This window comes from Suncus etruscus, chromosome X (genome assembly GCF_024139225.1).
Source record: "Suncus etruscus isolate mSunEtr1 chromosome X, mSunEtr1.pri.cur, whole genome shotgun sequence".
In the NCBI taxonomy this organism is placed as follows: domain Eukaryota; kingdom Metazoa; phylum Chordata; class Mammalia; order Eulipotyphla; family Soricidae; genus Suncus; species Suncus etruscus.
Window position 1 is genome coordinate 55,090,240 of NC_064868.1, and position 23,874 is coordinate 55,114,113.

At 41.1% G+C, this 23,874-nt stretch overlaps 1 protein-coding gene across 1 annotated transcript; it reads right to left on the minus strand.

The window, feature by feature from the left end:
* Positions 1 to 401: 401 nt before the first annotated feature.
* Positions 402 to 18,636, minus strand: AMER1 (APC membrane recruitment protein 1). The gene is made up of 3 exons (XM_049767160.1): positions 18,477 to 18,636; positions 6,945 to 7,100; positions 402 to 5,213 (listed from the first exon to the last, which is right to left on the minus strand). Exon 3 carries the CDS (start codon positions 5,113 to 5,115, stop codon positions 1,705 to 1,707), a length of 3,411 nt encoding a protein of 1,136 aa, XP_049623117.1. The 5' UTR covers positions 5,116 to 5,213; positions 6,945 to 7,100; positions 18,477 to 18,636; the 3' UTR covers positions 402 to 1,704.
* Positions 18,637 to 23,874: the final 5,238 nt, after the last annotated feature.

Genomic DNA, 23,874 nt, shown 5'->3' on the forward strand with positions numbered 1-23,874 from the left:
TTGAAAATAACTGTAAGAGGCCGGAGAGATAGCATGGAGGTAAGGCATTTGCCTTTCATGCAGGACATTGGTTTGAATCCCGGCATCTCATATGGTCCCCCGAGCCTGCCAGGAGTGATTTCTGAGCGTGGAGCCAGGAGTAACCCCTGAGCACTGCCAGGTGTGACCCAAAAACCAAAAAAGAAAAAAAAACTGTAAGATCACATTATCATTTCCAACCTAGTTTGACACAAAACCTACATGAACACAAAAGATAGATTAATACTTTCACACAGTGTTGCAATTTGTAAGCAGACCCGAATTTCTAAGTTTATAAGGGCAAGAACAGATCAGTCCTTGCTCTTAAGACACCAGATCCTTTTATTATGCCAAAACCTTGCTTAAATGGAAAATGAAAGTGGGATAAGCAGACTAAGATATTTGGAATCCTGTATGTTGGAAGAGTTATCCTGCAACTTTATTATAGCACCAAAATAAAAGGGTGGGTTAAATTTAAAAAAAATTTTTCAGTGAAATAACTTTTACTTCTAAGAAGTTTGGCTGCTTCAAGCTCTACATGTAAAACACTCTCTCCTGCTGACTTGGACAAAATGACAAGCACTTTTCCCATCCTTCCTATGAAACCTATACAATCTTCAATAATAATTGGCGCTAGGCCATTCCTCAATGAAAATAATGTGTTCCCAACCAGAGCATCATAAACAGTGCTTGCCTTGAATAGAGCCACTCAAGTTCAATCCTCAGCATCCCATTTGGACCCCCCCGACCCTGCCAGGAATGACCTCTGAGCAGATTCAGGAGTAGACATGGACCACCACAGATGTATTCAGAACAAAAAAAAAACAATAACAACAATAAATATGTGTTCCTTGTGATGAGATTATAAAACTTTCATTTAAGAAATAAAATAATTCAAAAGTATCTGCATCTCAGATGTGAGTGCAAGGGAAAATTACTATCATTTCAGAGTCCCCAAAATATGGCAGTATCTACAATGGTATCTCATTTTGTTTTCTGCTTGTAACTGGATGAATTCATTTGCTCCATTAAAAGCATTTTGTCTTCAATTCAAGTCTCAGGAGATGGTCAAAAATCCCCTATATGTTATGATACTAAAGTCCACAGCAATTAGGGAGTGAGGCACATGCTACTTGATCCTATCTAAAAACAACTGGAATAAATTGATTACAGTCACCTAGTGTAATTGTAACATTTATGTCAAAACTAATGGATTAAGAGAATAAGATTGGGAGTACCTGTACCAAAGTTTCACATTAATAACATCAAATAGGGCCCCTGCTCCCCTAAAGGAGGCGGTGCAGACCTAGATGTACATTGATCCAAGGAGGTGTGAAGGTTGTTGGCAAGGGGTCTAAGGATTCAACCTATGTCAAGGGTGCATGCTTATTGTATAATCGCTAACTTGGCAACTGGGAATAGGCACAAAATTATAGTATATCAAACCCTACATGGATCACAAGAAACCCCAAAAAGCAAAATCAGAGCTCAGCAGCAGCAGTAGCAGCGTTCCAGGGCAGATGTACTTGAAGTGATTTTGGAAATAGATGGCAGAGAAGAAACATGGGAAAATAAAGTTAAATACTCATATAAACTTTCCTCAGCCAAATGAATTTTCGATTTAAACAGCAATCTCCTGCCCTCTTCCCAGCTTCTGGTCCCCAATTAGAACCCAGAATAGACTACTCAGCTAGATTTCTGTCCATTTATGGTAGTAGAGTAATATGTGGTGGGGAAAGGAGCAACATGTTCAGCCCTCTCTTTGGACAGATCAGAGTTAGAAACCCTTTGTTGAATGGGCTGAGATTGGGGGGACTTAGGATGTATCCTGGATAACTGAGGGATTCCATCGGTAATACTGACAGGCTTGAAATGGGGTAGGTTTTGAGTATTCTCTCCATAATGAGAGAAGCAACGGGATCCATCAACAGGCAGAAGTACATTTAGATGTCTTCCCCTTGTACTCTGGAAGGCTTGTGGCTGATGTTTATAACAAATGCCCAAAGATAGGGGTACATGTGAATGATGAGCTAGCTGAGGCTCACATTTGTCAGATGCCTGTAGCTCTGGTCCTGGTACTGATAGCAACATTGATGTGGCCATAGGAGATACAGAGCAGGCTGTCTGCCCATGTGGAAACTGGTGGGAAGACCTATCCAACTGGTTTGGACTTATCCAGGCAGATCCTTTTCCTACTGGTAGAGGACAGGGAGTCCAGGTAGGCCAATCATAGGCTCCTGGGGGTTCAGTATAGAGTGACAGAGGGCTATCTCGATCACATTCCTCCTCCTCTTCTTCATCTAAATCTTCATGCTGAGATTGCAGTACATCAGACCCTACATAACTCTGGGCCATATAGGAATTAGAGACCTCCAGCTCCAGGGTCTCTGCAGTGTCAAGGGAGCGGCTCCTCCTATTGAGGGCCATGGGAACAGGTGTAGGTCGAGTATGAATACCAGATAATCCCAAGTATCTAGGAAGACTGCTCACACCCCAGGGCAGACCTTGGTAGAAACGGCTGCTGTAATTGGTGAATGTATGTTTCTGATAGTAACCTAGCTCAAAAGCTTCCAAAGAGGCTGCAAGGTCTTCATCATTTTGGAACTCAGGATTCTCTTCACACTTACCTTCCCCATCCCTTTCCACATCAGCAATGTCAAAGGTCACCATGGGAGGCAGCTCAGGAAGGTTTTGAGTGAAGGATGAGTCAGAATCAGAGCTGCAAGACATACTAGAGAATACATTTCCATTGCTAGTAAACTCCACAAGGGCCTGTGAAAAACTCACAGTAACATTTCCTTCTTTATCAACTTCTTCTTCATCTGCTTCCTCAGGAGGTGAATAAGTGGGGTAAGCTCTTCTGGGAGACCCTCCAAAATTGGCTTCCTGCATATCTGGCTCAAACATAGCATCACTTTGAAAAAGCTGCATGAGGCAGGTACTTTGATCTTTTTTGGAGCAGTTTCCCTCAAAACGCTTCTCCAGAGGACGAAAATCCCTCCAGTCAGACTCACTACTGCCAGTTGTAGGAAAAGCAGAAGTGGTTCCTATATGGGTAGTCTGAGTGGTTCTTGATCCTGCTACCATCACACCCATCATTGATGAACCCAAGGGCCTCATATGATACTCAGGCTTTGCCTGCTGGATATGAACCTCTTGAGCTTGAGCTTCATGAATATGTCCATTCCTAGCACAGCTGTTTCTGACCTCTTGGGCTTGGGACTCTCTGACATAAGCTTCAAGAGTATGCACTTTTTGGGAATGAACGTCCTTGGCATGAGTTTCTTGAGTATAGATCTCCTTGGCAGGAACCTCTCCAGCATGTGCTTCCAATGCCTCTTGGGCTTCAAGCTGTTTCCGCTGAAGTTCCCAATATACCAACTGTTTCTGGATCATCATAAGCCTCTCTTCTTCTGTCTCCATTGCACCTGGTGGCCGATGTGAAGAGGGCTCAAGATTCAAGATGTTGTAAAATATTTCAGAACTTTGACCGTGGAGGTCATAAAGACAGTCATCCCCAGATGGAGAATGCTCAAGACTATCATCTGGCTCGTAGAACTCGTAAAGGGCATCTCCACTATAGCTATCTCGGGGCAGGCAATCCCTGTGTACAAGTCCTAACACTTCACCAGAATCATCTTCAAATCCAGGTGTGGTAGAGTCATAATAACCCTCATCACTATTGGGAGCAGAGTCTTGCTGGTCACTCTGAGGAGTCAATATATCCTCAGGAACTTCGCCAGGATAAGACTGAACTGGGTTATGAAGCATGTAACCATGATGCCTTGGAAATGTAGTAGAATGATAGTGCAGGTTAAAATTGGACGTCTGGGCAGTTGCCCACAAGTATTCCAAGTCATCATCTTCTTCCTTGACTTCTTCCTCTACCTCTAATTCTACTTCCTCTTCTTCTTCTTCATCATCATCGTCGTCATCGTCATCGTCATCATCATCATCATCATCATCTGGTAAGGCCATCTCCTCTCCACCTCCTTGGTAAGTCACCAGGCAGGAACTTCGTTTGGTGCCATCACGATTGGCCCTCTGGCCTCCAGAGGCCATGCTATCCGTCATACTGTCCATATCCTGCTCTGCTATGATGTCACCACAACCTGTCAGTGAGTCAAAGCTTTTCAGAGATGTGACATCACAAAATATGAGGCTCAGCTGGTCTCCTACAGGACTATTGGATGAATTTACCTCTCCTGCCATCACCTCCTCCACTGTTGCTACATCTATTGGTTTCTCTAGACCACTAGATTTAAGAGCAGGGTTAGGTTGCAGAAGTGCTAAGACACAGGCCTCCACGGGTTCTTCTGTATATTTACAGGCTGTCTTCTCAGAAGTTGCTAGAGAATGGTTTGGCTCTGAAGAAACTTCTGGCACAGAAAACTGTTGGAGTTTGTCATTTTCCATTTTGAGAACTTTGAAGGTCTCCTTAGCATGCAGCAGAAGGGCTGAACTCACATGCTCATAAGAACTAACTCTAACTCCTTCTGACCCTTTGGAACCTGGATCAGTTTGTCCAGCCCCAGAAACTTTGCTCTTCCGATGACGGCGGATACTACTAAAGAAACTTTTCAAGCCTTTTTTGGGCTTACATATAGAGGGAACATTCTCAGCATTAGCTTTTCCTATAGCTTGAGTCATAGATGTCTTGCATTTGGAGCCTGCCTCCAAAGACCCATGAGTATTCTGGGAGCTAGGAAGCTTGCTGGGTGGTTGGAGAAAAGGTAAGGCTAATTTGGTTTCCTCACTGACAGTGTCTTCAGAGCCTTGGGTTACTTCACTCAAGGCATCATGAGTCTTAATTTGATTTAGGCCCTTCTTAGAGTTGCTTTTCCGGGAACCTTTGCTTCGCCCCCCTCCAAAGAAATTAGGAAGGGTACAGATACCCTTCTTTCCACCAAAGAATTTCATGGCAGTTTTCTTTAGCCTACCTGGGCCAGATGAAGGTGACTGTGATACTTCTGTCATGGCCCCTTCAATAATCTCAACTGATTTGCTTTTGGCTTCTTTCTCTTCCCTTTGAGACTTGTGGTACCAAAAGGCTGCTGTTCCCTTGGTATGAGCAGCTTCATCCTTTTGGATCTCCATGGTTATGGGAACAACTTGTCTACATTCAATTGTAAACACAATGTTAAAGTTCTGTACAGTGTTATAACATCATCAGTCAGAAAACATCAGAGTTGTATCTGAAAGATAAGAAAGACAAAGAATGATGGTGAACAAGCATCCAAGCTGGTATTATTTTTACAAGTGTCTATGGTTTAAGGTTTGAGAGGAACCAGAAAGAAAAATATAGGAAAATCCTTAATGACTCTATATGCTTAGCTGTCTAGTTCATTCTCTTCCTGCCCAAGACCACAAAACTCTACACTAAGCAACAGGCAGCCATTACTCCAGCATCGCATCACATCACTTCCTTCAGGCAATTCTAGGCTCAGAGAACGACTAAAAGGGGGGAACTTTGGACGAGAGAAATATCCAGCAGTGCTACAGGCTTCAGGAGAGATTCTTAATGGGAAGAAGAAGAATAGGCAGGAAAGAGGTGAATACTGACATCACAGAGTTTATAAAAAAAAAACTAATAAAACAGTCTGTTAAGTTTTCACTAGAGTCTGCATGCTTCAGGTCTCAATTTCACAATACTGGGTGGGGGCTTGTCAAAGTTTTGCCTGGAGCTGGAAAAAAAGGTGACTTAAATTTTCAGTTCCTCCTTACAGACTCCCTAAAAAAACTGCAGGACTATGCTAGAAACTTCAGAAGTTCAAAGTATATGTAGTCTTATGAAAACCAAGGCCTGAGCTATTCACTTAAGATCTGCTAACATATGGTAAGCCTCCTGGTAAAACTTTCATTATACTTTATTATATTCAATTTAAGTGTCCTGAGTACAATTTAATTGCAACTTCCAGCAATCGGAAGCTCCAAGTTTCTTTAGACCAGTGCTTCTCAATTATTTTCTGTCATGCCCCCCTAGGAAGAAGAAAACATTTTCGCACCCCCCCCCGCATGATTGTAAATAGTATCTTTAACCTGCAAAACAAAAATATATATAATAATTTGAGCTAATTGTTTAATCAAAGGTGATGTCCAGATTAATGGCTACCATGAGCACGTTTTGCATTGCATAGCTTTTCAAAGTGGGTTTGAAGCAGGACACAGCAACTCTCAGCTCCAGAGGCATACAGAGACATAAACACAGGGCTTAGCTTGTTGTAACAGTGTTTGCCAAGGTCAAACGCACCCCCCTTTATGAAGCCTCGTGACCCCCCTAGGGGCGCACCCCACTATTTGAGAACCACTGCTTTAGACCCATAAGACAAACTTTCTTCTCAAAAATTGAGAAGAATTTTCTTCTCAATTACTCTTATTATTGTGGAATCAAGTTCCATAACCTAAAAAGGAACTCTATGAAGGCATTTTATTAATGTTCCTTGTTTGGGAATTATGTTCTCAACAGATAAATAACAGCTAAATTAGGCTTTCATCATATAAATAAAATATGTGCAACCTAAATAAAACCTATGTAAACTAGGCTCCTAATCCATCAAACTTCTAAATATCACAGAGATGGAATAAAAAGAACTATCCATTCACACCAGGTCTTATACATTCATTTTTGTGACTGCAGCTCATGAACATAGCTGGATCATTAAAACCTGCTTGAAAAATTCCTCAGTTATGTATCTCCTCTTAATAGTAGCCACCAGAAACAGAAATTTAGAGTCAGAAAGGAAGGAAAAACAGTGGCTGCAGGTCAGTTAGAGGGGTAAGTAATATGGTTGTTCTGAGAAGAGCTGGCCAATACACTAGTCCTATAGCTGATTGCCACTGCAACAACAACTCATATTCACTTGCAGTAGGGAACCTACAGAGCAGTACTTTGGGTACAGAGAGGCTAGAAGCTACAACAGTCTTACCTCTGACCTCATTAGAGGAACCTTCCAGAAGTTCCAGATCTCAGCAAACATTAATTCTGTTTTTTGTGTCTTGCTTGGTTTGAATATCAATATGATACAGGCTTCCATTCGAAATGCTCTTCAGTATTGACTTTTAAACTTGGTGCAAGATAATGGCTGTTATATAGAAAATAAAAGAGAAAAATAATATCATCTGCAAACCACTATGCTGATTGTTATTGCCATTTGCATGTTTAGGATTTCTATCCCTGTGTGACATATTTTTACATAATATTGTTCCAGTTTAGTCCTGCTACATTAGTCCTAAAAGAGAAAATGTCACCAACATCCCCTCCTCTCAAACATACAAATCATATATAAAAATACAACCGCTCAGAGTCTTCAACCTTAGGAACTGATGGAACCTTTTCTTCCACTGTTCAAAGCAGAGATGCTTTTACCGCAGCCCTGCTACTGCTGACAGTGCTGTCATTATGATGCTAACAAGGGATGAGCATGGGTTATAATAGTAGTGCTATTTATTAATTTAATCTCTATGGAATTCATGAAATAAATTTCTCCCTAACATTTGGCGAATGATAGACTTTAATCTCATTACTACCAAGGAGTCCAAAATGTCCTCCCACCTCTACCCCTTCCTTTGGGGGAACTTCTAGGCTAATAGGGAAAGAGTACTATACATAAGAGTGTGACAGCAAAATATAATGCAGACTCTAAAAGTACAAATATAGGCAGAGTAAATTTGGAACAAGTACAATGGAAAATCTGCCAAATGTCAGCCAAGGGCTTTCAACCAGAGGGATGCTGAAGCAGACACAATTATTTCATACAGTTAATGGTCAAAGGTAGAAAAACTAGGACCAATAAAAACCTAGGAATCACAAATAATCTAGGAATCACCTAGAGAAATTAGGACAACCAATAATGTAGGAAACTGTTCTCACAACTTGAATGCACCAGTTATTACTCACTACGAGCCCCCAGCACCTAACAAGTCATCCTGTATCATTCTGGGTTCTCCTTTTAAACCCTTAATAAGAGGCCTAAAACGTCCTCAGAGCCTTGAGCCATCTTTTGCACAGCCTGCTGCACTTTACAGAGTATGCCTTTAGCTTTCAAAGAAAGTCTAGTTCTGCTTTAGTTTTACCTGGTGTGCCATGCTCAATTCTTTCTTAAATATATACTTACTACCTGACCAGACTCCCACTGGCAACAGCCTCCATTTTTCCTTAAGATAGGTGGTGGTGCATTATATTTTCATACCTTATTGTTATATCCCAAGATATAACAATGAAAGATCTCTATTTAAACAGTTCTTGAATTCTAAATAGCTAACTTGAAGAGTAAGCAATCAGGAGTAAGTGAAAATTGAAATGATTTAGAACAGAAGAAAATTGTCATTACTGACCCCCTCCAGGAATGAGCTTTTCTTTATAATAATATAATTTTTATTTTAATCATAGTGACTTACATATCGTTCACAGTAATATTCCAGGTACATATTTACATTGAATCAGGGGAATTCCCACCATCGATTGTCCTCCTCCCACATCCGCTCCCATCCTGCCTCCCATATCCTCCACTCTCCCCCTAGAGGTTGCTAGAATGCGTGATCCCCTCTGTGTCTAGATTATTACTTAGTGGTCTTATAACTGTTTGGTCTTGGTACCTCCATTACTGCCCCCTCTAATTGGGAGCGGGACTGAGCTTTTTTTAAGGAAGATAAAATATCTCTTCAGTTAAGCCTTAGGCTACTAGTACCCTGATGTCAGCCAGTAGGGGCAGCATCACCAACTTTTGGAAACATGGATTTAGGTAGGCAAGTGATGGACAATAGTAATAATACCCAAAGACAATAGAGATGAGGGCTAGAAGGACCAGCCCATGATATGAAGTTTACCACAAAGTGTGGTAAGTGCAGTTAGAGAAATAACTACATTAACAGCTAGCATGACAATGACAGAGAGAAATACAATCCCTGTCTGAAGACAGGCTGGGAATGGGGGAGGAGAGAAATGCTGGACATTGGTGGTGAGAAAGTTGCACTGGTGAAAGGGGGGGTGAGCATTTTATGGCTGAAGCCCAATTAGAAACATGTTTGTAACCATGGTGCTTAAATAAAAATGATTTTTGCTTATTTTAATAATATTTTTATTCAAACACCGTGATTACAAACATGACTGTAGTTAGGTTTCAGTCACATAAAGAGCACCTCCCTTCACCAGTGAAACATTCCCATCACCGATGCCCCCATCTCCTACCCACCCCCATTTGAGACAGGCTTTCTGCTTCCCTCATTAATTGACATTGTTATGATAGTTCTCAGTGTAGTTAAGAAATGATTTAAAAAAAAACCAAATGCCAAGTGAAAAATGCAGTGACTTAAACGACCTTGTTTAAATTGGCTTGGCTAAATTGCAATATTGACTGTAATATTGAAATTCTCAGGAACAAAAAACTTAGAAAAACTGAACTTCAAAGAGAGCTGTTTCCAAAAATTTGAGAACCTGGCTTGAGATCACGTTGTCTCTTTCGCCCAATTATGTTCTTTGCATCTGTGCTCCTTAGGGGTATAGAACACCCGGTTTTTTGCAATATGCCTTCATACACCCCTGAGAACTGTAATTTGTGGCAGAAAGACCATAGTGCTGGGTGATACCAGGAAACTTTGTATTGACCAAGGCAGCCCTCTGGTTCTCAAACACTTAAATATCAAGAGTGAACCAAGAAACTTGTGAAAACAAGGATATCAATTAACTCCTCTATCAATATCTACATCACAGTATACTATAGATCAGGGGTCTCAAACTCAATTTACCTGGGGGCCGCAGGAGGCAAAGTCGGGGTGATCCTTGAGTCAAAGTCAGTAGTAAGCCTTGAGCATTGGGGGGTGTGACCCAAACAACTAAAACAAAACAAAACAAAAAAAGATTTCTCTAGGGCAGGGCCACAAAATGTTGTACGGAGGGTTGTTTGCGGCCCACGGGCTGCGAGTTTGAGACCCCTGCTATAGATAATGGTATGAAGATTGATATGGTAATTGTTACCAAAGAAATTTTGTAAACTAAAGTTCAGGGCAAACAAAAAGTATTGGTATTACCCTTATGATTCCCAACTGCAGGTCAAACCAATTTTTCAGGAAGTAATAAATCATGGACACTAATTTGAGATAGCCATTCACTGCCAAGAGCCTGAAGAATTAGCTTTGACCCATACTCTAGAATATGTGTCACATGTGAGGATGCACATATGGAAACATGTGAGGGATTTCACATACATATTTAAAACATATGTATATTTATGCAAAATCCTCTGATAAGGGCAGTTTTAAGTTTTCTCTGTGTGTGGTGAGCATGTGTAAACTAGGTAAGGTAGTGTCCTTGAGACTGAAAGTTTCTCTCCACAGCTTCAACCCCTCATCCTAACTAGATCCATGATAATTTTTGCTGGCAGAACCAGTGCTGAGACTGCTATTTTCTACCTCTTTGCTTTGTACTTCCAAGGGCCATGTATCAACGTAAAGTCATGCACAGAACAATTAAATTCACCATTCAGAAAAGCAAGGCAGGGGCCAAAAAAATAAAAGGGATATTTGTCCCAGTCTGGGACTGACTTTCTTTACAGATCCTGTTAAAGTATTCTACCCAATGCAAAGTGTCTCATACCTTAGAGTTATTAAGCTTTGTGACTATTTCAAACTTATAAGTGAACTGGATAGTAAACTATCCTCAAAGACTATATAGCACAATCAGCTCATATTACCTAAGAAGAAAGACATTTCTAGCAGTGAGACCAGGTATGAGAGGTACAGTAGGTTATATAAAATTCTTCATATAGAATCTTAAACCAATACAACCTAGTTTATTGATTTTAACAATATTTGAGTCAAGGAAACTGATGGTATAGTCTAGCAATGGGCTTTATCTTCTAGTCTCAAAGAGAACCTCCATAAATGAGATTGGGTCTATAGGCAAATCAGTGATGTACCAGGCTTTCTGCTACTTCTCATTCTCTGTACAACAAAATAGCGCTACTCCACTTTCCCTTTAGGAAAGTGTAAATGTTTTGAGTAATATTGGGCACCTTTACTACACAAAGAACCATCAAATTGCCAACTTCTTTCATCTAGCTCCCCCTCTGAAAATTTTAGCCTCTAAGTGTCTGTAGGCCAAAGTCAAGAAGAAAAAGAAACATGGATAGAAGCAATGTTTATCAGACAGAATCTCCAAACTAAGACAGCCACCATTTGCTCTTAAGGAACACAAAAGATAGGCTGAGAAATCCCTACTACTTTTCAATTAACAGAATATTTATTTCAGAGTACAGTAAAGATCTTTGTTCCAAAAATATTTCCCACTAGGTGAAAGGGGCTTAGCAGAGGCTTGGAGGACATTTAGCCCACTGTGCTAGATTGAAATCTGTTTCCTGGGACCGGAGAGATAGCATGGAGGTAAGACATTTGCCTTTCATGCAGATGGACGGTGGTTCGAATTCCAGCATTCCATATGGTCCCCTGTGCATGCCAGGGGCGATTTCTGAGCATAGAGCCAGGAGTAACCCCTGAATGCTGCTGGGTGTGACCCAAAAACCAAAAAAAATCTGTTTCCTAATTTCCACCTTCACTACTATGACTCCATTTTGAAAAGAGCCTGAACCTAGTTCAAAATAAAGTCCAAAGGTGGCCTTGTACCTGCACACAAAAATGTCTAGGATCCCCAATTTCCTATTTTTGATAGTCTCTTTACCCATTATAAGAAATCCATTCAATAGCTTGTCGTTTGTGAGCTCCAACCCTTGTAAACAATTTTTAGGTACTTTAAAGCCACACAATCTCAACCAGAAAAGTTTCAGCCACCTAGCCCTATCTACCTACCAGACATCCCCTTCCATTCCTGATTTTGATCAAATCACCATATTTTGCCTAGTCTTATATTTTCTGGAAACTTTTCAAAATGATTTCCTCATTCTTCTGTCAATACAGATATCCCTTTTCTCTCTAGAAGAGTTTGCTACTGGTCTTTTGAATCAGTTATTTGGGGTTTTGGTAATATAGATACTAAGCTTGTTGGAAGATATTATTTTTAATTAATTACTTTATTTAAATACTGTGTTAATAATATTGTTCATAATACAGTTGTTTTTCTCATAGTTGTAAAGTCGTTCATGGCTGAGTTTCAGTCAACAATGTATGACACCCTTCACCAGTGCACATTTCTCACCACCAGTGTCCCCAGTTTCCTTTCCATTTTCCACCACTGCCTGCCTCGGTGGCAGACATTTTTCTTCTGTCATTCTATCTTAATTTTTGCCTTTTAGAGACCGTGGTTTACAATATTATTGCTAAAAGTGTATTATATCCATCACTTTATCTCCTTTCAACACCCAATTCTTATCCAGAGTGATTATTTCCAACTATCATTGTGATAGTGGTATTTTTCTCTGTCCTAACTGCATTCCCTGCTATTTGTGGCAAGCTTCCTACAATGGACTGGTCCTCCTGGCCCTCATCTCCATTATCTCTGAATATTATTAGTATACTGTCTTATTTTTTATATCCCACAAATGAATGTGATCATTCTATGTCTATCCCTCTCCCTTATTCCACTCAGCATAATTCTCTCAATATCCATACAAGACATCATGATTTTTCACTTATTTGTACCCCATGACCCTTCTCTATCCTTATTAGGCATTTTCAATAAATATCTGAGCTATGGGTATCATTTCCATAATCACTTGTTTAAAAGAGTCACACCCAGCAATGATTCAGGTCATGCCTGATGATGCTGCTCAGGGGTTAAGCACAAGGCTCCCAGGTAAAAATTATGTACCCTAGTTCTTCTTTAAGCTCTCTTTTCTGCTGTTCCCAATCACTTTCAAATGCCTCAGGAGAGGTTTGGTTGAAGGCTCTAACACTCCAAAAAAGATTGACACTGTACCTGTCTGTATACTCGTCAATGTGGTAGACTACTGGTTTTAACCTACTTATATGTGTAATCCTACAGCATTTATATGTATGAAGCACTTTGACCTATTCCCATTTACCATCCTTGATGGGTCAGTTTTATAGTTGTAACATGGTGATTGATGTACTATGTACATGTGTGCATTTGTGTGTGGTGGCCACCTTTATGTTAGTTTAATGTCTGTCTGTGTCATATGTAATATCTATCTGAATGGCATACAGTTCTTCTACCTTCATCCTCCCTTGCCTGCCACTCTGCAAAACCTTTTCTATCATTTATCCATGCTCACTTATTCCAGATTTATTGTTCTCCCAATTTAATCCCTTTACCCCTACAGCTCAATACACCTTGTGCTCTGGAACACCACTCCACTCTCACATGCCTGAGCATTACCCACACTCTTTCAACTTCTCATCACCATGAACTGTTGCTCATACCAGAACTGCTTTCTTGAGTAGGCCTTGACTCGGGGATTGATCTCAGCCTGTAACTCTATCCAGAAGCTGCAGGACATTTCCACCATCTCCTTGACTGCCATCAACTGACAGATCGGCTCATTAACTGAAGCTGAAGCAGTATTACAGACTCTACGCACCTTGCACTTATTCAACAGAGCACTGGGATATGTGTATTTCTTTATGTGTATTTCCTCATGTGCATATTCTTTATTTGGGAAATAATATTGCTCCTTTGGACTTATTTGCAGACAATAGTAGATATGTGTAATTTTTAAGGTATTTCTTGGGGAACAATGTTGTTCTTTACCTATGTATCAGGAATTATAGAGAATAACATCAACTGAAGTATAAGTACTACAACCTAGCCATAGGCCCCTGGTGCCCCAATAGTACTTTGTGGCATTATCCTTTTTCTTTTTGCATAGACCCAGTAAACTGGGGAAATCTGAGATAAGACAGGAGTTTCTGTCTATTAGGGATAGGAACTCCAAAATGTATATGCTAGAGATGGGCCTTTTCCCCTGAAAATTTGTCATACTGACTTGACTTAAGCTTCAGTTTCTCTGAGATTGGCTGCATACTCCTGAACCCTGGGTCCCGTCACCAAACCAAGGACAAGTTTTGTGCCACCCTGACAACAGGAATTCTAGGGACAGGCTTTGAGCTACCTTAGTAACAAATTGCAAACTCAGAGATGCTTGCTTTGTGACATCCTGGCAACAATTTGCTACCCTAGCATGATTTGTGACATCCTGGCAACTACTTGTAAACCCAGATATGCTTTGTGACATCCTGGCAATGACTTGTAAACCTGGAATTCATTGTGATGCCCTGGCAGCAATGTAGAATTTTTGAGAGCCCAAGGTACTATGCCTACAATGACAGCACCATGAGAACTTTTCTCAGGACCTAGAAGAAAGACTCTTGGGCTTAAGCAAAACTTAGACTCTCTGAAGTCTATGTTTAGAATGTATGACCAAATTCTTTTTGGGAAAGGCCTCTGCCCCTATCTAGGCTTACATTTTTTTTTAAATTTTTATTTCCCCAACTTTTACCATGCTTATGCACAATAATAGCCAAAATAACTTTTATAGCCCCTATTTGAGGTCCTCTCCCCACCCCACTCCTGTGTTCTACAATTCTAGAACTTTGGAACATCTATTCTGTTTATCTCATATTTTATGCTTTTCAGTAAACAAAAAAAGGTAGTTGTTGTCTTACAACTTACAACTCAGTTCCACCCAAAACAAAGATTATCCCTGGTTTCTTTGTATCTGTTTGTTTATAACTTGGTTTTAATCAAAACAGAGATTTTCCTAACTTAGCATGTATCAAACAAACCTGGGTGAGACTGGATCAGGATAAGCCTTATGTCCTTACTCCCCTACCTGGTGGTGGTCTTTGTAATCAATAAAAACTACAGTCTGGCAAGGAGCTAGCTCTCTCAGCTTGAAGAGACAGATTGCTTCTCACCCACCTGTCTTTGACTCTCAGCTTTAATCCCAGTGGATTTGTGTGGTAACCCTTGCTCCAGAGCCACTTTCTCAGGGTGGAAAAACAGTACTTGGGGCTATTAGAGTAGACCAGGGACTAAAGTCTATTAATTGATATTAAACTTTGGGCAACAGGATTATAGAACTAATTATACCAGCTTGGGGATAAATAATAAGATAGACTAGAAGCAACAAAAGGCATTGGTGGGGATCCACCACCTTGATTGTGGTAACTCTTTTGTTTGTTTGTTTTGGGTTACACTCAGCAGGGCTCAGGGGTTATTCCTGGCTCTATGCTCAGAAATCTCTCCTGGCAGACTCAGGGGACCATATGGGATGCCGGGATTTGAACCACCGACCTTCTGCATGAAAGGCAAATGCCTTACCTCCATGCTATCTCTCCGGCCCCATGTAACTCTTTTTATACCAAAACCATAAACATCTTGAGATGAAGCAATTGTACAGTCTTGTCTTGCATGAGATTAACCTGCTTGTCTTGCATAAGATTAACCTGCTCAACCTGAGCTCAACCTCCAGCATCCCATTATGGTCTCTGAACCTACTAGAAGTAATTCCTGAGTGCAGAACCAGGAGAAATCCCTGTGCTCTTGCAATGTGGCCCATAAACCAAAATATGTTCACGGAGCAACTATCAGGAGTGTCTTCTGAGTGCAGAGCGAGAAGTAAGCCCTGAGCATTAAAAAATCTGGTCTCAAAAAAAGAATATATATCAAGGTAAAATTAATAAAATTAATAGAATTAAAAAGCATTAACTAATTGCTATGCATTTCTAGATATTGATAGGGCTCTGGCTGAGATCCAGGCTTTATTTACTTCTTTTAAGAGTTCTTAAATAAGTCAGACCATCAAAAAATTTAATAATTTGTGCTCTATTGCAATTTAAGCCTTAAAATGCTCAAGGGACCCATGAAGCCTGGAAGAGTTCTGCAGAAGAAGAGGTCAGGTTTAAAATATGACACAAAAGAAGAGATGAGCCCAGAGTTGAGGGTCAAGATTTAGACAAATGAATGTGCCTAAATGTGGAAAGGAGTTATATATGGCATACATGCTAAAATGACTTATGGTAGAAGCACAACAGAAGGTCTGAGCTGGAACTACCCAGCAATAGAGGGCTGTATTGGTGCCTGGAGTAACATCTGCAGTACTAGCTCCTATCAAGAGGCCCAAGACAAACCTTCCCCCACGTGAGGATTTACCAGTTTCACTGTGTCCCCTGGAATCCTACACCCTCGGTAGTTCAAGAAGAGACAGCCAAGTCCATCACTTAATCCCTCCCCTGTAAATTCCTCAGAAAGACCTAAGACACTAGTAGAGATTGGCAAGGAAAAACATTTAACCCAGTCCAAAATGGGGAGATGAAATAGCAAACTTTTCCTTGAAGAAGAAATACACATGGTCAAAGGCACATGAAAAAAATACTCCATATAAGTAATGATCAGGGATTTGCAAATCAAAACAACAATGAGGTATTATTTCACACCACAGAGACTGGCACTCATCACAAAGAACAAGATAAACCAGTGCTGGCATGAATGAGGGGATAAAGGGATTCTCTTTCATTATTGGTGAGAATGTCAACTGGTCCACCATTTTTGGAAAACAATTTGGAGATTCCTCAAAAAAAACTAGAAACTGAACTCCCATATGATCCAATAATACTACTCTAGAAGTAAACTCTGGGAGCCCAAGAACACCATGCAGAAAAGCCCTCTGCATTCCTGTTTGTTGTAGCACTATTGATGATAGCCAATATCCAGGGGAAAAAAACAAGTACCCAAGAACATATAGTGTCTAAAAAAACTGTGGTACATCTATACAATGGAATACTATATAACTGTTTATAAAAGTGAAGCCATGAAAATTTGTTATACATGGATGGATATGAGGAATATATGCTAAGTGAAATGAATCAGAGGGAGAGGGATAGACACAATATAGTCATGCTCATTTTTGGTATATAAAATGATCATATTCCATAATATCCACAGACAACAGAGATGAGGGCCAGGAGTACCAGGTAGGTAGCTTGACACAAAGTGGGGGAATGCCATTAGAACAGAGAAGGGACCCTTCACTAACAATATTGCAAACCAGTGTCTAAAAGTAAAAAAAAACAAGGGAGGGAAGGAGAGAGAAAGAGAGAAATGCCACAGAGGTAGGCAGAGGAGAGAGCAGGGGAGAAGGTGGTAGGGAAACCAGGGAGACATTGGGAGTAGAAAATATGCACTGGTGAAGGGTGTTGTAAATGGTAGGACTGAAACAAATATGAACAGATTTATAACTTTAAATAAAAATTTATTACAAACAACCTTGTAACCATAGTGTTTAAATAAAATAAAATAATTAAAAAAGGCCTAGATTTAAATTTTAAAAAACAAAGGCATGGCCCCTAGAACAGGGTGGGTGGAGGCATGATAATTTCACTGACTGAGGAGGGGCTCTGTTGGAATCCTCTAGGGTTTGTTTGGAGTATAACAGCACTAAGACTGCCCTCCATCCTTTTTCCATACCCAAAGAACTACAATAGCCTGGCATTACTGTATAGGAAGGTATTTGGAGGGAGGAAGGTCCACCTTGATCACACAGTCCACACTAATATATTCCAAACCAAATGGAGGCCTGTTCTGTGAGTCCAGTCGAGCTGTTGCTAGGGTACCTGGACTGAGTGACCTTTGGAGAGCACAAATCCTGGCTACTGTGAGAGTCTAGGTTAAGCTTAGTGATCACCAGTGTTAGAGGTGTCTCTCTCCAGTAGACAGTAGCAGCCATTTAGCACGTTGATATTTTAACTGAAAAGTTGAAGAGTCTAGCCACCTCTCTCACACATCGACAATGTGTACCATACTATAACACTTCCCTGTCCTCTGATATAGAAAGACCCCATAGACAGACACATATACAGCATATTATTTAACACTACTTTTAAACCAGAGATTATAAAGAAAAGAAAGGATACCCTCCGAGGCCAGAGGAAGCATGGTAAGGCCATAGGAGTAGGGAGAAAAGGTGGCCTTGCAGCTGGAACTCAAACTAGCTGGAACTCTAACTCTGGGTCTACAGAGAACATCCAGAGAGGAGTCCCTTTAAAACCAAAATTAATCAGGCCAGGCTAGATTACTGACATTCTGCCAGAGACTAGCGCTCAGAGCAGAGGCAGAGGTGGGGAGGGGCAGGGCCTTTAGGATGACCCATACTGACTTTAACAGCAGTTCCAGCAAATGTATCACAACGATGCATTTGTGTCCCCAGGCCTACAGATGAACCACTGTGGGTGCTGGCTGGTGGGTCCCCTCCTGTGCCTCCAAGACTGCAGGTCTTGGGCCCATCCTTTCCTTCTCAGTGAGGAAAATCCCGAGACACGGCCCACACTAACCTGCCCTTCTACCGGAGGCCAGAGCGCCTGGGGTGGCGAGGGTGGTTGGGGGAGCTCCGCCCCTCCAGAGAGCCTGCAAGATTGGTTGTGAAGGGACCCATAGTGAGGCCCAGATGACAACCGAACCGGCCCAGTCCTTACTCGGTAGCCAGCAGAGCGAAGCTGGAGGACTCCACAGGACAGCATGCAGGCGGGGCCTCCCGGAGGGTCACAAAGCTTACCAGGTCGGCTCTGGTTTCCAGCACGGTTCCTGGCTGCTTTGCTGGAACCTTTGCCTCCGGAGGTAAGGACACCGCCGACATAAGGGCTGCAGTCACTTCTTCCTCGGGCCCCTCTTTTCCAGATTCTAGCAGCAGCTACCCCCAGAAGAGGTCCCCTGCATGTCTTTCTGTTCTCTCTCGCCTGCTCTCTCTCTCTTTCTGTCTCTCTCTCTCTCTCTCTTTCTCTCTCTCTCGCCTCTCGCCACGCCTTCCTCTCCTCTCCCCTCGTCTCTCCTCACGTTCTCCGCTCGCTCGCTCGCTTTCTCTCCTCTCTTTTTCTCTCTCTCCCTCCCTCCCTCCGTCCCTCCCTCTTCTTCCCTCCGTTTCCCCTCCCTCCTTGTGCGGCGTCTGATGTATGATTGGCAGGCATGCGCCTCAATCACCACCGTGAGAAGCCGGGACTGGCCCGCCCACCCTGTCCTTGGTGAGTTTCTCTTTAAATGCAAATCGAAGCGGCCGTAACGTTGCCGAGGGGCGGGGCCGGTGCAAAATCTCAGCTTCTCAAATCGCTCTCGCGCTGGCCTGCAGCTGCCTGGTAACGCCGGGAGTTCTTGGGCTAGGTTCCTCCCAACAGGAGATCGCTGGAGCAGGAGCGGCAGATCTCGGTTTCTGTTTTGCATGAGCTTCCATTTTGTTGGCCTCTGTGCGACAAAGCTATGGAGCTCTGGCCACCATTAGGCAGCTTAGGCAGTGAGAAGTGGACGCACGTCTGGGGTCTGATCATTAAGATTTAGAAACTGCTCCCTATTATGTGCGCCCTCTGGCCCTCAAGAGACGGCCTGAAAAGGCAAGCAGTGACCTGCAGCCCTGCTTTCCCACATACTAGGAATTTTAGGGATCACTGAGAACCAACTCCCGCCATTTCCAGAAGTCTGCTACTGCCCACAAAAGGGAAAGTACTTCTCCAGGATCACCTAGCATGCCAGAGACCAGACTAATTTGAAATTCAGAGCCCTGGAATTCCTGCTCAGGACTGTTTAAATTTTCTGCTGTGGGAAGATATCTGTTTCTGTAGTAGGAATATTATCCATATTTCCCACCATTCATAGAACTTGAGTGGATCTCCAGATCTATAGAGATCCACTTCAATCTTTTTAATTAACAAGCAGATTTTCTTAAGTTCCCTGTCTTCTAAAAGTCTGGGACAAAACAAATCTCTGGGCCCCGGCTATGTAAGCAAAGACTGAAGACATCTGAGCCAGCCATTCCTATTGTCTCTGGACTGTTTATTCTGACTGAGTTCAGAAGTCTAGGTTGAGGTCAGTTAAATCATAGTAATAGCTACCAGGAGAAGTACGCTGAGACCAAACATAAGCTTGAGACTTTTTAAAAGGATCATCCCTAGAATTAAATATCTAAAAACAGTAGGAAGACATGAACAAGAGGAAGGGTGAAAGATAAACAATACCTGCCATATAAAATATCTGGAAGCATGTTTTTTGCAGATCTACAGGGTCTTGACAGCTTTGAAAGTTCCAACTGATGTTCTGGTAAGGAAAGACTAATGCCTCTGCATGTGTGGACCACAAGCCTGCTGAAGCTGGGATCCTGCTCCAGATCTGTCTCATATTTGCTATATGAACTTGATATGAACTTGAACTGTTTTTCATGTCTGTGTCAGTGTTTCAACTAATCTCCACAAAGAATAAAAACTAGCCAAGCTCCTTTATCTCTTCTAACTCTGACAATTCAATTCAATACTTTCTATATTTTGTAATGTAACATTCTGTGTTTCCAGCAAAAAAAAATACCCCATTTTATCCCATTCACAGGTCTAAACATATAGCAGCAAAGAGGAAACTGCCATTGCTTCGCTTTATAACACAAGTCCCTTCAGTTTCCCCATTTGGCTTGTCTGGACTATAGTAGTATTTTCCTGGAGCTGTGCTTTCCTGTTTTGCCAAGTCCTGATTGACATTTTGTGGGCCTTATTTGAAAATGTCTTTCCCTCCCTTGCACTTCCTGCTGCCTCATGCTTTCGGTTGCCTATTACCGATTCACATTTCACCTTGATTCTCTGGAATGAACTAGAAATTATAATTTGGAGAAGGAAATTTTCAATTTGGAGCCCATGAAGAAAAGGAATTATGCCCGTCTGAGTTGGGGGGAACAGTAAAAAAAAAAGTGCAAAGTGGTGCAAGTGGTAGATTGAAATAATCCTAATAATAAACAATAAATAATGTCCTGATAAACAATAAGGAATACAATTGAACTGGTCCTGTCATGGATATAAGTCCTCCACATCCTCTAGCCACCTTCAAAACATTTTTCCATGCAGGTTAGCTTTAGAGCTGATATACATGGACACTGAGCTGGGCCCAAAAAGAATACAGATTCACGAAAATGAAAATAGTCATTGACATGCGAAAGTTTCTCCCATTTGAGTGCTCTTCTTTGATATTTCTAAGTTATTTTAGAAAGAGATTTAAGCAAGAGATTATACATGTATCCTTTTATAGTGAAGGACATGGTGTACTTGGCATGCCTCCTAATTTGTTACTTCCAATTCTCATCAGGGATAATATGGAAAAAGAGAGCCTATCTAGAAATAAACATAAATTTTAAAATTCCTTCTGAATAGCTCCTTCCAGACCAACTAGTACATGATCACCCTGCTTAGACACCAAAAGCATTGGTGTGAAGATAATGTCTAAGTTGCCCATAATCTTGTGACTGCAGTACAAGTATCTATCAGAACAGATGTGCAAGCTTTGTGAAGAAAACTCCATTCACACATGTAGACAGACTGACATACTAAAATACAATGCTCACTACTTTTTTTACTTGATGTTCCATGGCCACCTCCTTTAGGCCAAGCTTGATAACAATCATCATTGGGTATAGAAGTTATGATGGTAACATTTTGGGTGAAAGAGAAATCTGTTGATGGATTTCTAAAAGAAGCTTAAAATTAGAGGTATTGCAAAGCTGACATTGCATATCTCATTATATTTTTCCCCAGGGTGGAGAGAGGCATCGGAGAAAAATTTCATAGAAGACAAATAACCTTTATCATGTCAAGAATCATGGAAATTATTACTTCCTCATACCTCTTTGAAAAAGTTGCTTCAGAATATTAATCATCAGAAACTGATAGGCCTATTACACATTATGGCCTGTTGTCTAGGTAGGAATGCTTTAAATCTTGAGAAGGGAAGAAACTATGTCTCCAGATTTTGACATCTCCCACCAGCAGCATAGGCCACTGAAAAAAAACAGCTGGGAGTAGTCTGGACCTCAAAGCTTTCAACAACATGGAGAATTATCAGGTTTTTGTACCTGAAATTTTCTCTGGAAAATGGGTCTACATTTTTAATTCTTTCTCTCTTAAAATATACTCTTAAAACCTCTTCAAATTAAAGGAGGCCATTTGAAATATTTAAATATCCATGTACTATTTTAATATCCATGTACTTTCCTGAGTAAACCACAGAATTTGTGTCTCAGATGGTATGGAGGAACCTGCCATGACCAGAACCTATTTAAAATATGTACTGTTTCGGGACCAGAGAGATAGCACGGAAGTAAGGCATTTGCCTTTCATGCAGAAGGTCATTGGTTCGGATCCCGGCATCCCATATGGTCCCCTGTGCCTGCCAGGAGTGATTTCTAAGCATGGAGCCAGGAGTAACCCCTGAGCGATGCTGGGTGTGACCCAAAAACCAATATATATATATATATATATATATAATGTAATATTTCATGAACACATAACATTGTTTTAATGTGTATGACTTTTCAAGGTCCCTGACTAAGAAGATGGTGGAGGGGGAGTTCAGGCCATGGTGGCATCCTTGTCAACTCATCCTTTAAAGTCTACTTGGAAAAAGGATGGAGGCCTGGAGAGATAATACAGTAAATAAGGTGCTTGCCTTGCTTGTAGCTGATATGGGTTGGTTCTCTGACACCACATACAGTTCCTGGAGCATGCCAAGAGTGATTCTTGAGTACATAACTAAGGTAATTTCTGAACATTCCTATGTGTGACCCCAAAACTGAAAAATAATGAAGGCAGAATAGAAAAAGAAAAAAGTGAAAAAAGTTAAAAAGCGACCACTGTAAAGGTTCCTGTGTTTATAGTCCAGTTCTTTTTTTTTTTTTTTTTTTTGGTTTTTGGGCCACACCAGGCAGTGCTCAGGGGTGACTCCTGGCTGTCTGCTCAGAAATAGCTCCTGGCAGGCACGGGGGACCATATGGGACACCGGGATTCGAACCAACCACCTTTGGTCCTGGATTGGCTGCTTGCAAGGCAAACGCCTCTGTGCTATCGCTCCGGGCCCTATAGTCCAGTTCTTGCATCGACTTACTCCCTAAAGATAAAGTTATACTATTCTCAAAATACGTAAGAATGCAATTATGGAATCTGAATGAGGCAGGACCATTTAGCTCTCTATTTCTCCTGCCTTCCTAACATTTTTTAAACACTGGTCACAAGAGTATAGGGCAGATAAGATAGTGCAGAGACAAGATCCCAATCTGTGCCACCCTTTAACCAGAAAATAACATCATGCATGGAGATTGTCCCAGGAAGATTTCAAACATTTAAAGCTTTTCTTAGGTATGGTCATATAGGATTTTCTCCACCATCATGTTGCATCTTCTTCAATGTTCATTGACATCTCCAGAGTTGTGCAGGGAAAATACAAGATATTACTAAGGAAGAATGAAGATATAGCTAAATTAAGTTGCCTGAATGTAGAATTGAAAGGTTGACTTGCCGGCTGACAGTCTGTTGTGGTCCCTGCTCTTATTCATATTATAGGGAGATTAGTCATCACAATGTACATTTTCCAGAGTCCCTCATCAAATCTTTCTAGCTGAGTTTAATCACATATATGTGCTAACAAGATAACAGATAAATGAAGTGGTCAGGATACCTAGCTTCTGTAATCTTGAACTCTGATGGTTTCTCAGTTATATCATCTCTATGTTTCCTATCTCTGAACATAATTCTAATTTGGATGTGTGATACTAGCTACTGGCTTAGTAGGTACTTCTTTCCTGTACACTCTTTTCTTTACCTTCCCCTGTTTGACCCATATTGAAAATTGGTTGATCCTATAACTTGGATTTATCAAGCTCTTCTAACAGTTGAAATTCAGTCCCTCCCCCCAGTGACAGAAAAATTGAGGGCATCCTGAAGGGCAAATATCCTGAAGAGAAAAAGGAGATGGTATTTCTTTATTTCTCTTCTCTGAGAAATATTTTTCCTATGGTTCTGTCATCTGTGTACAGGCTTATGATTCTATTTTTCAACCAGATTTTAGACTTACCTTATATTTAATAAATAAATTATTTAATTGAATCACCATGAGATACACAGTTACAAAGATGTTCGTGATTGAGTTTCATTCATACA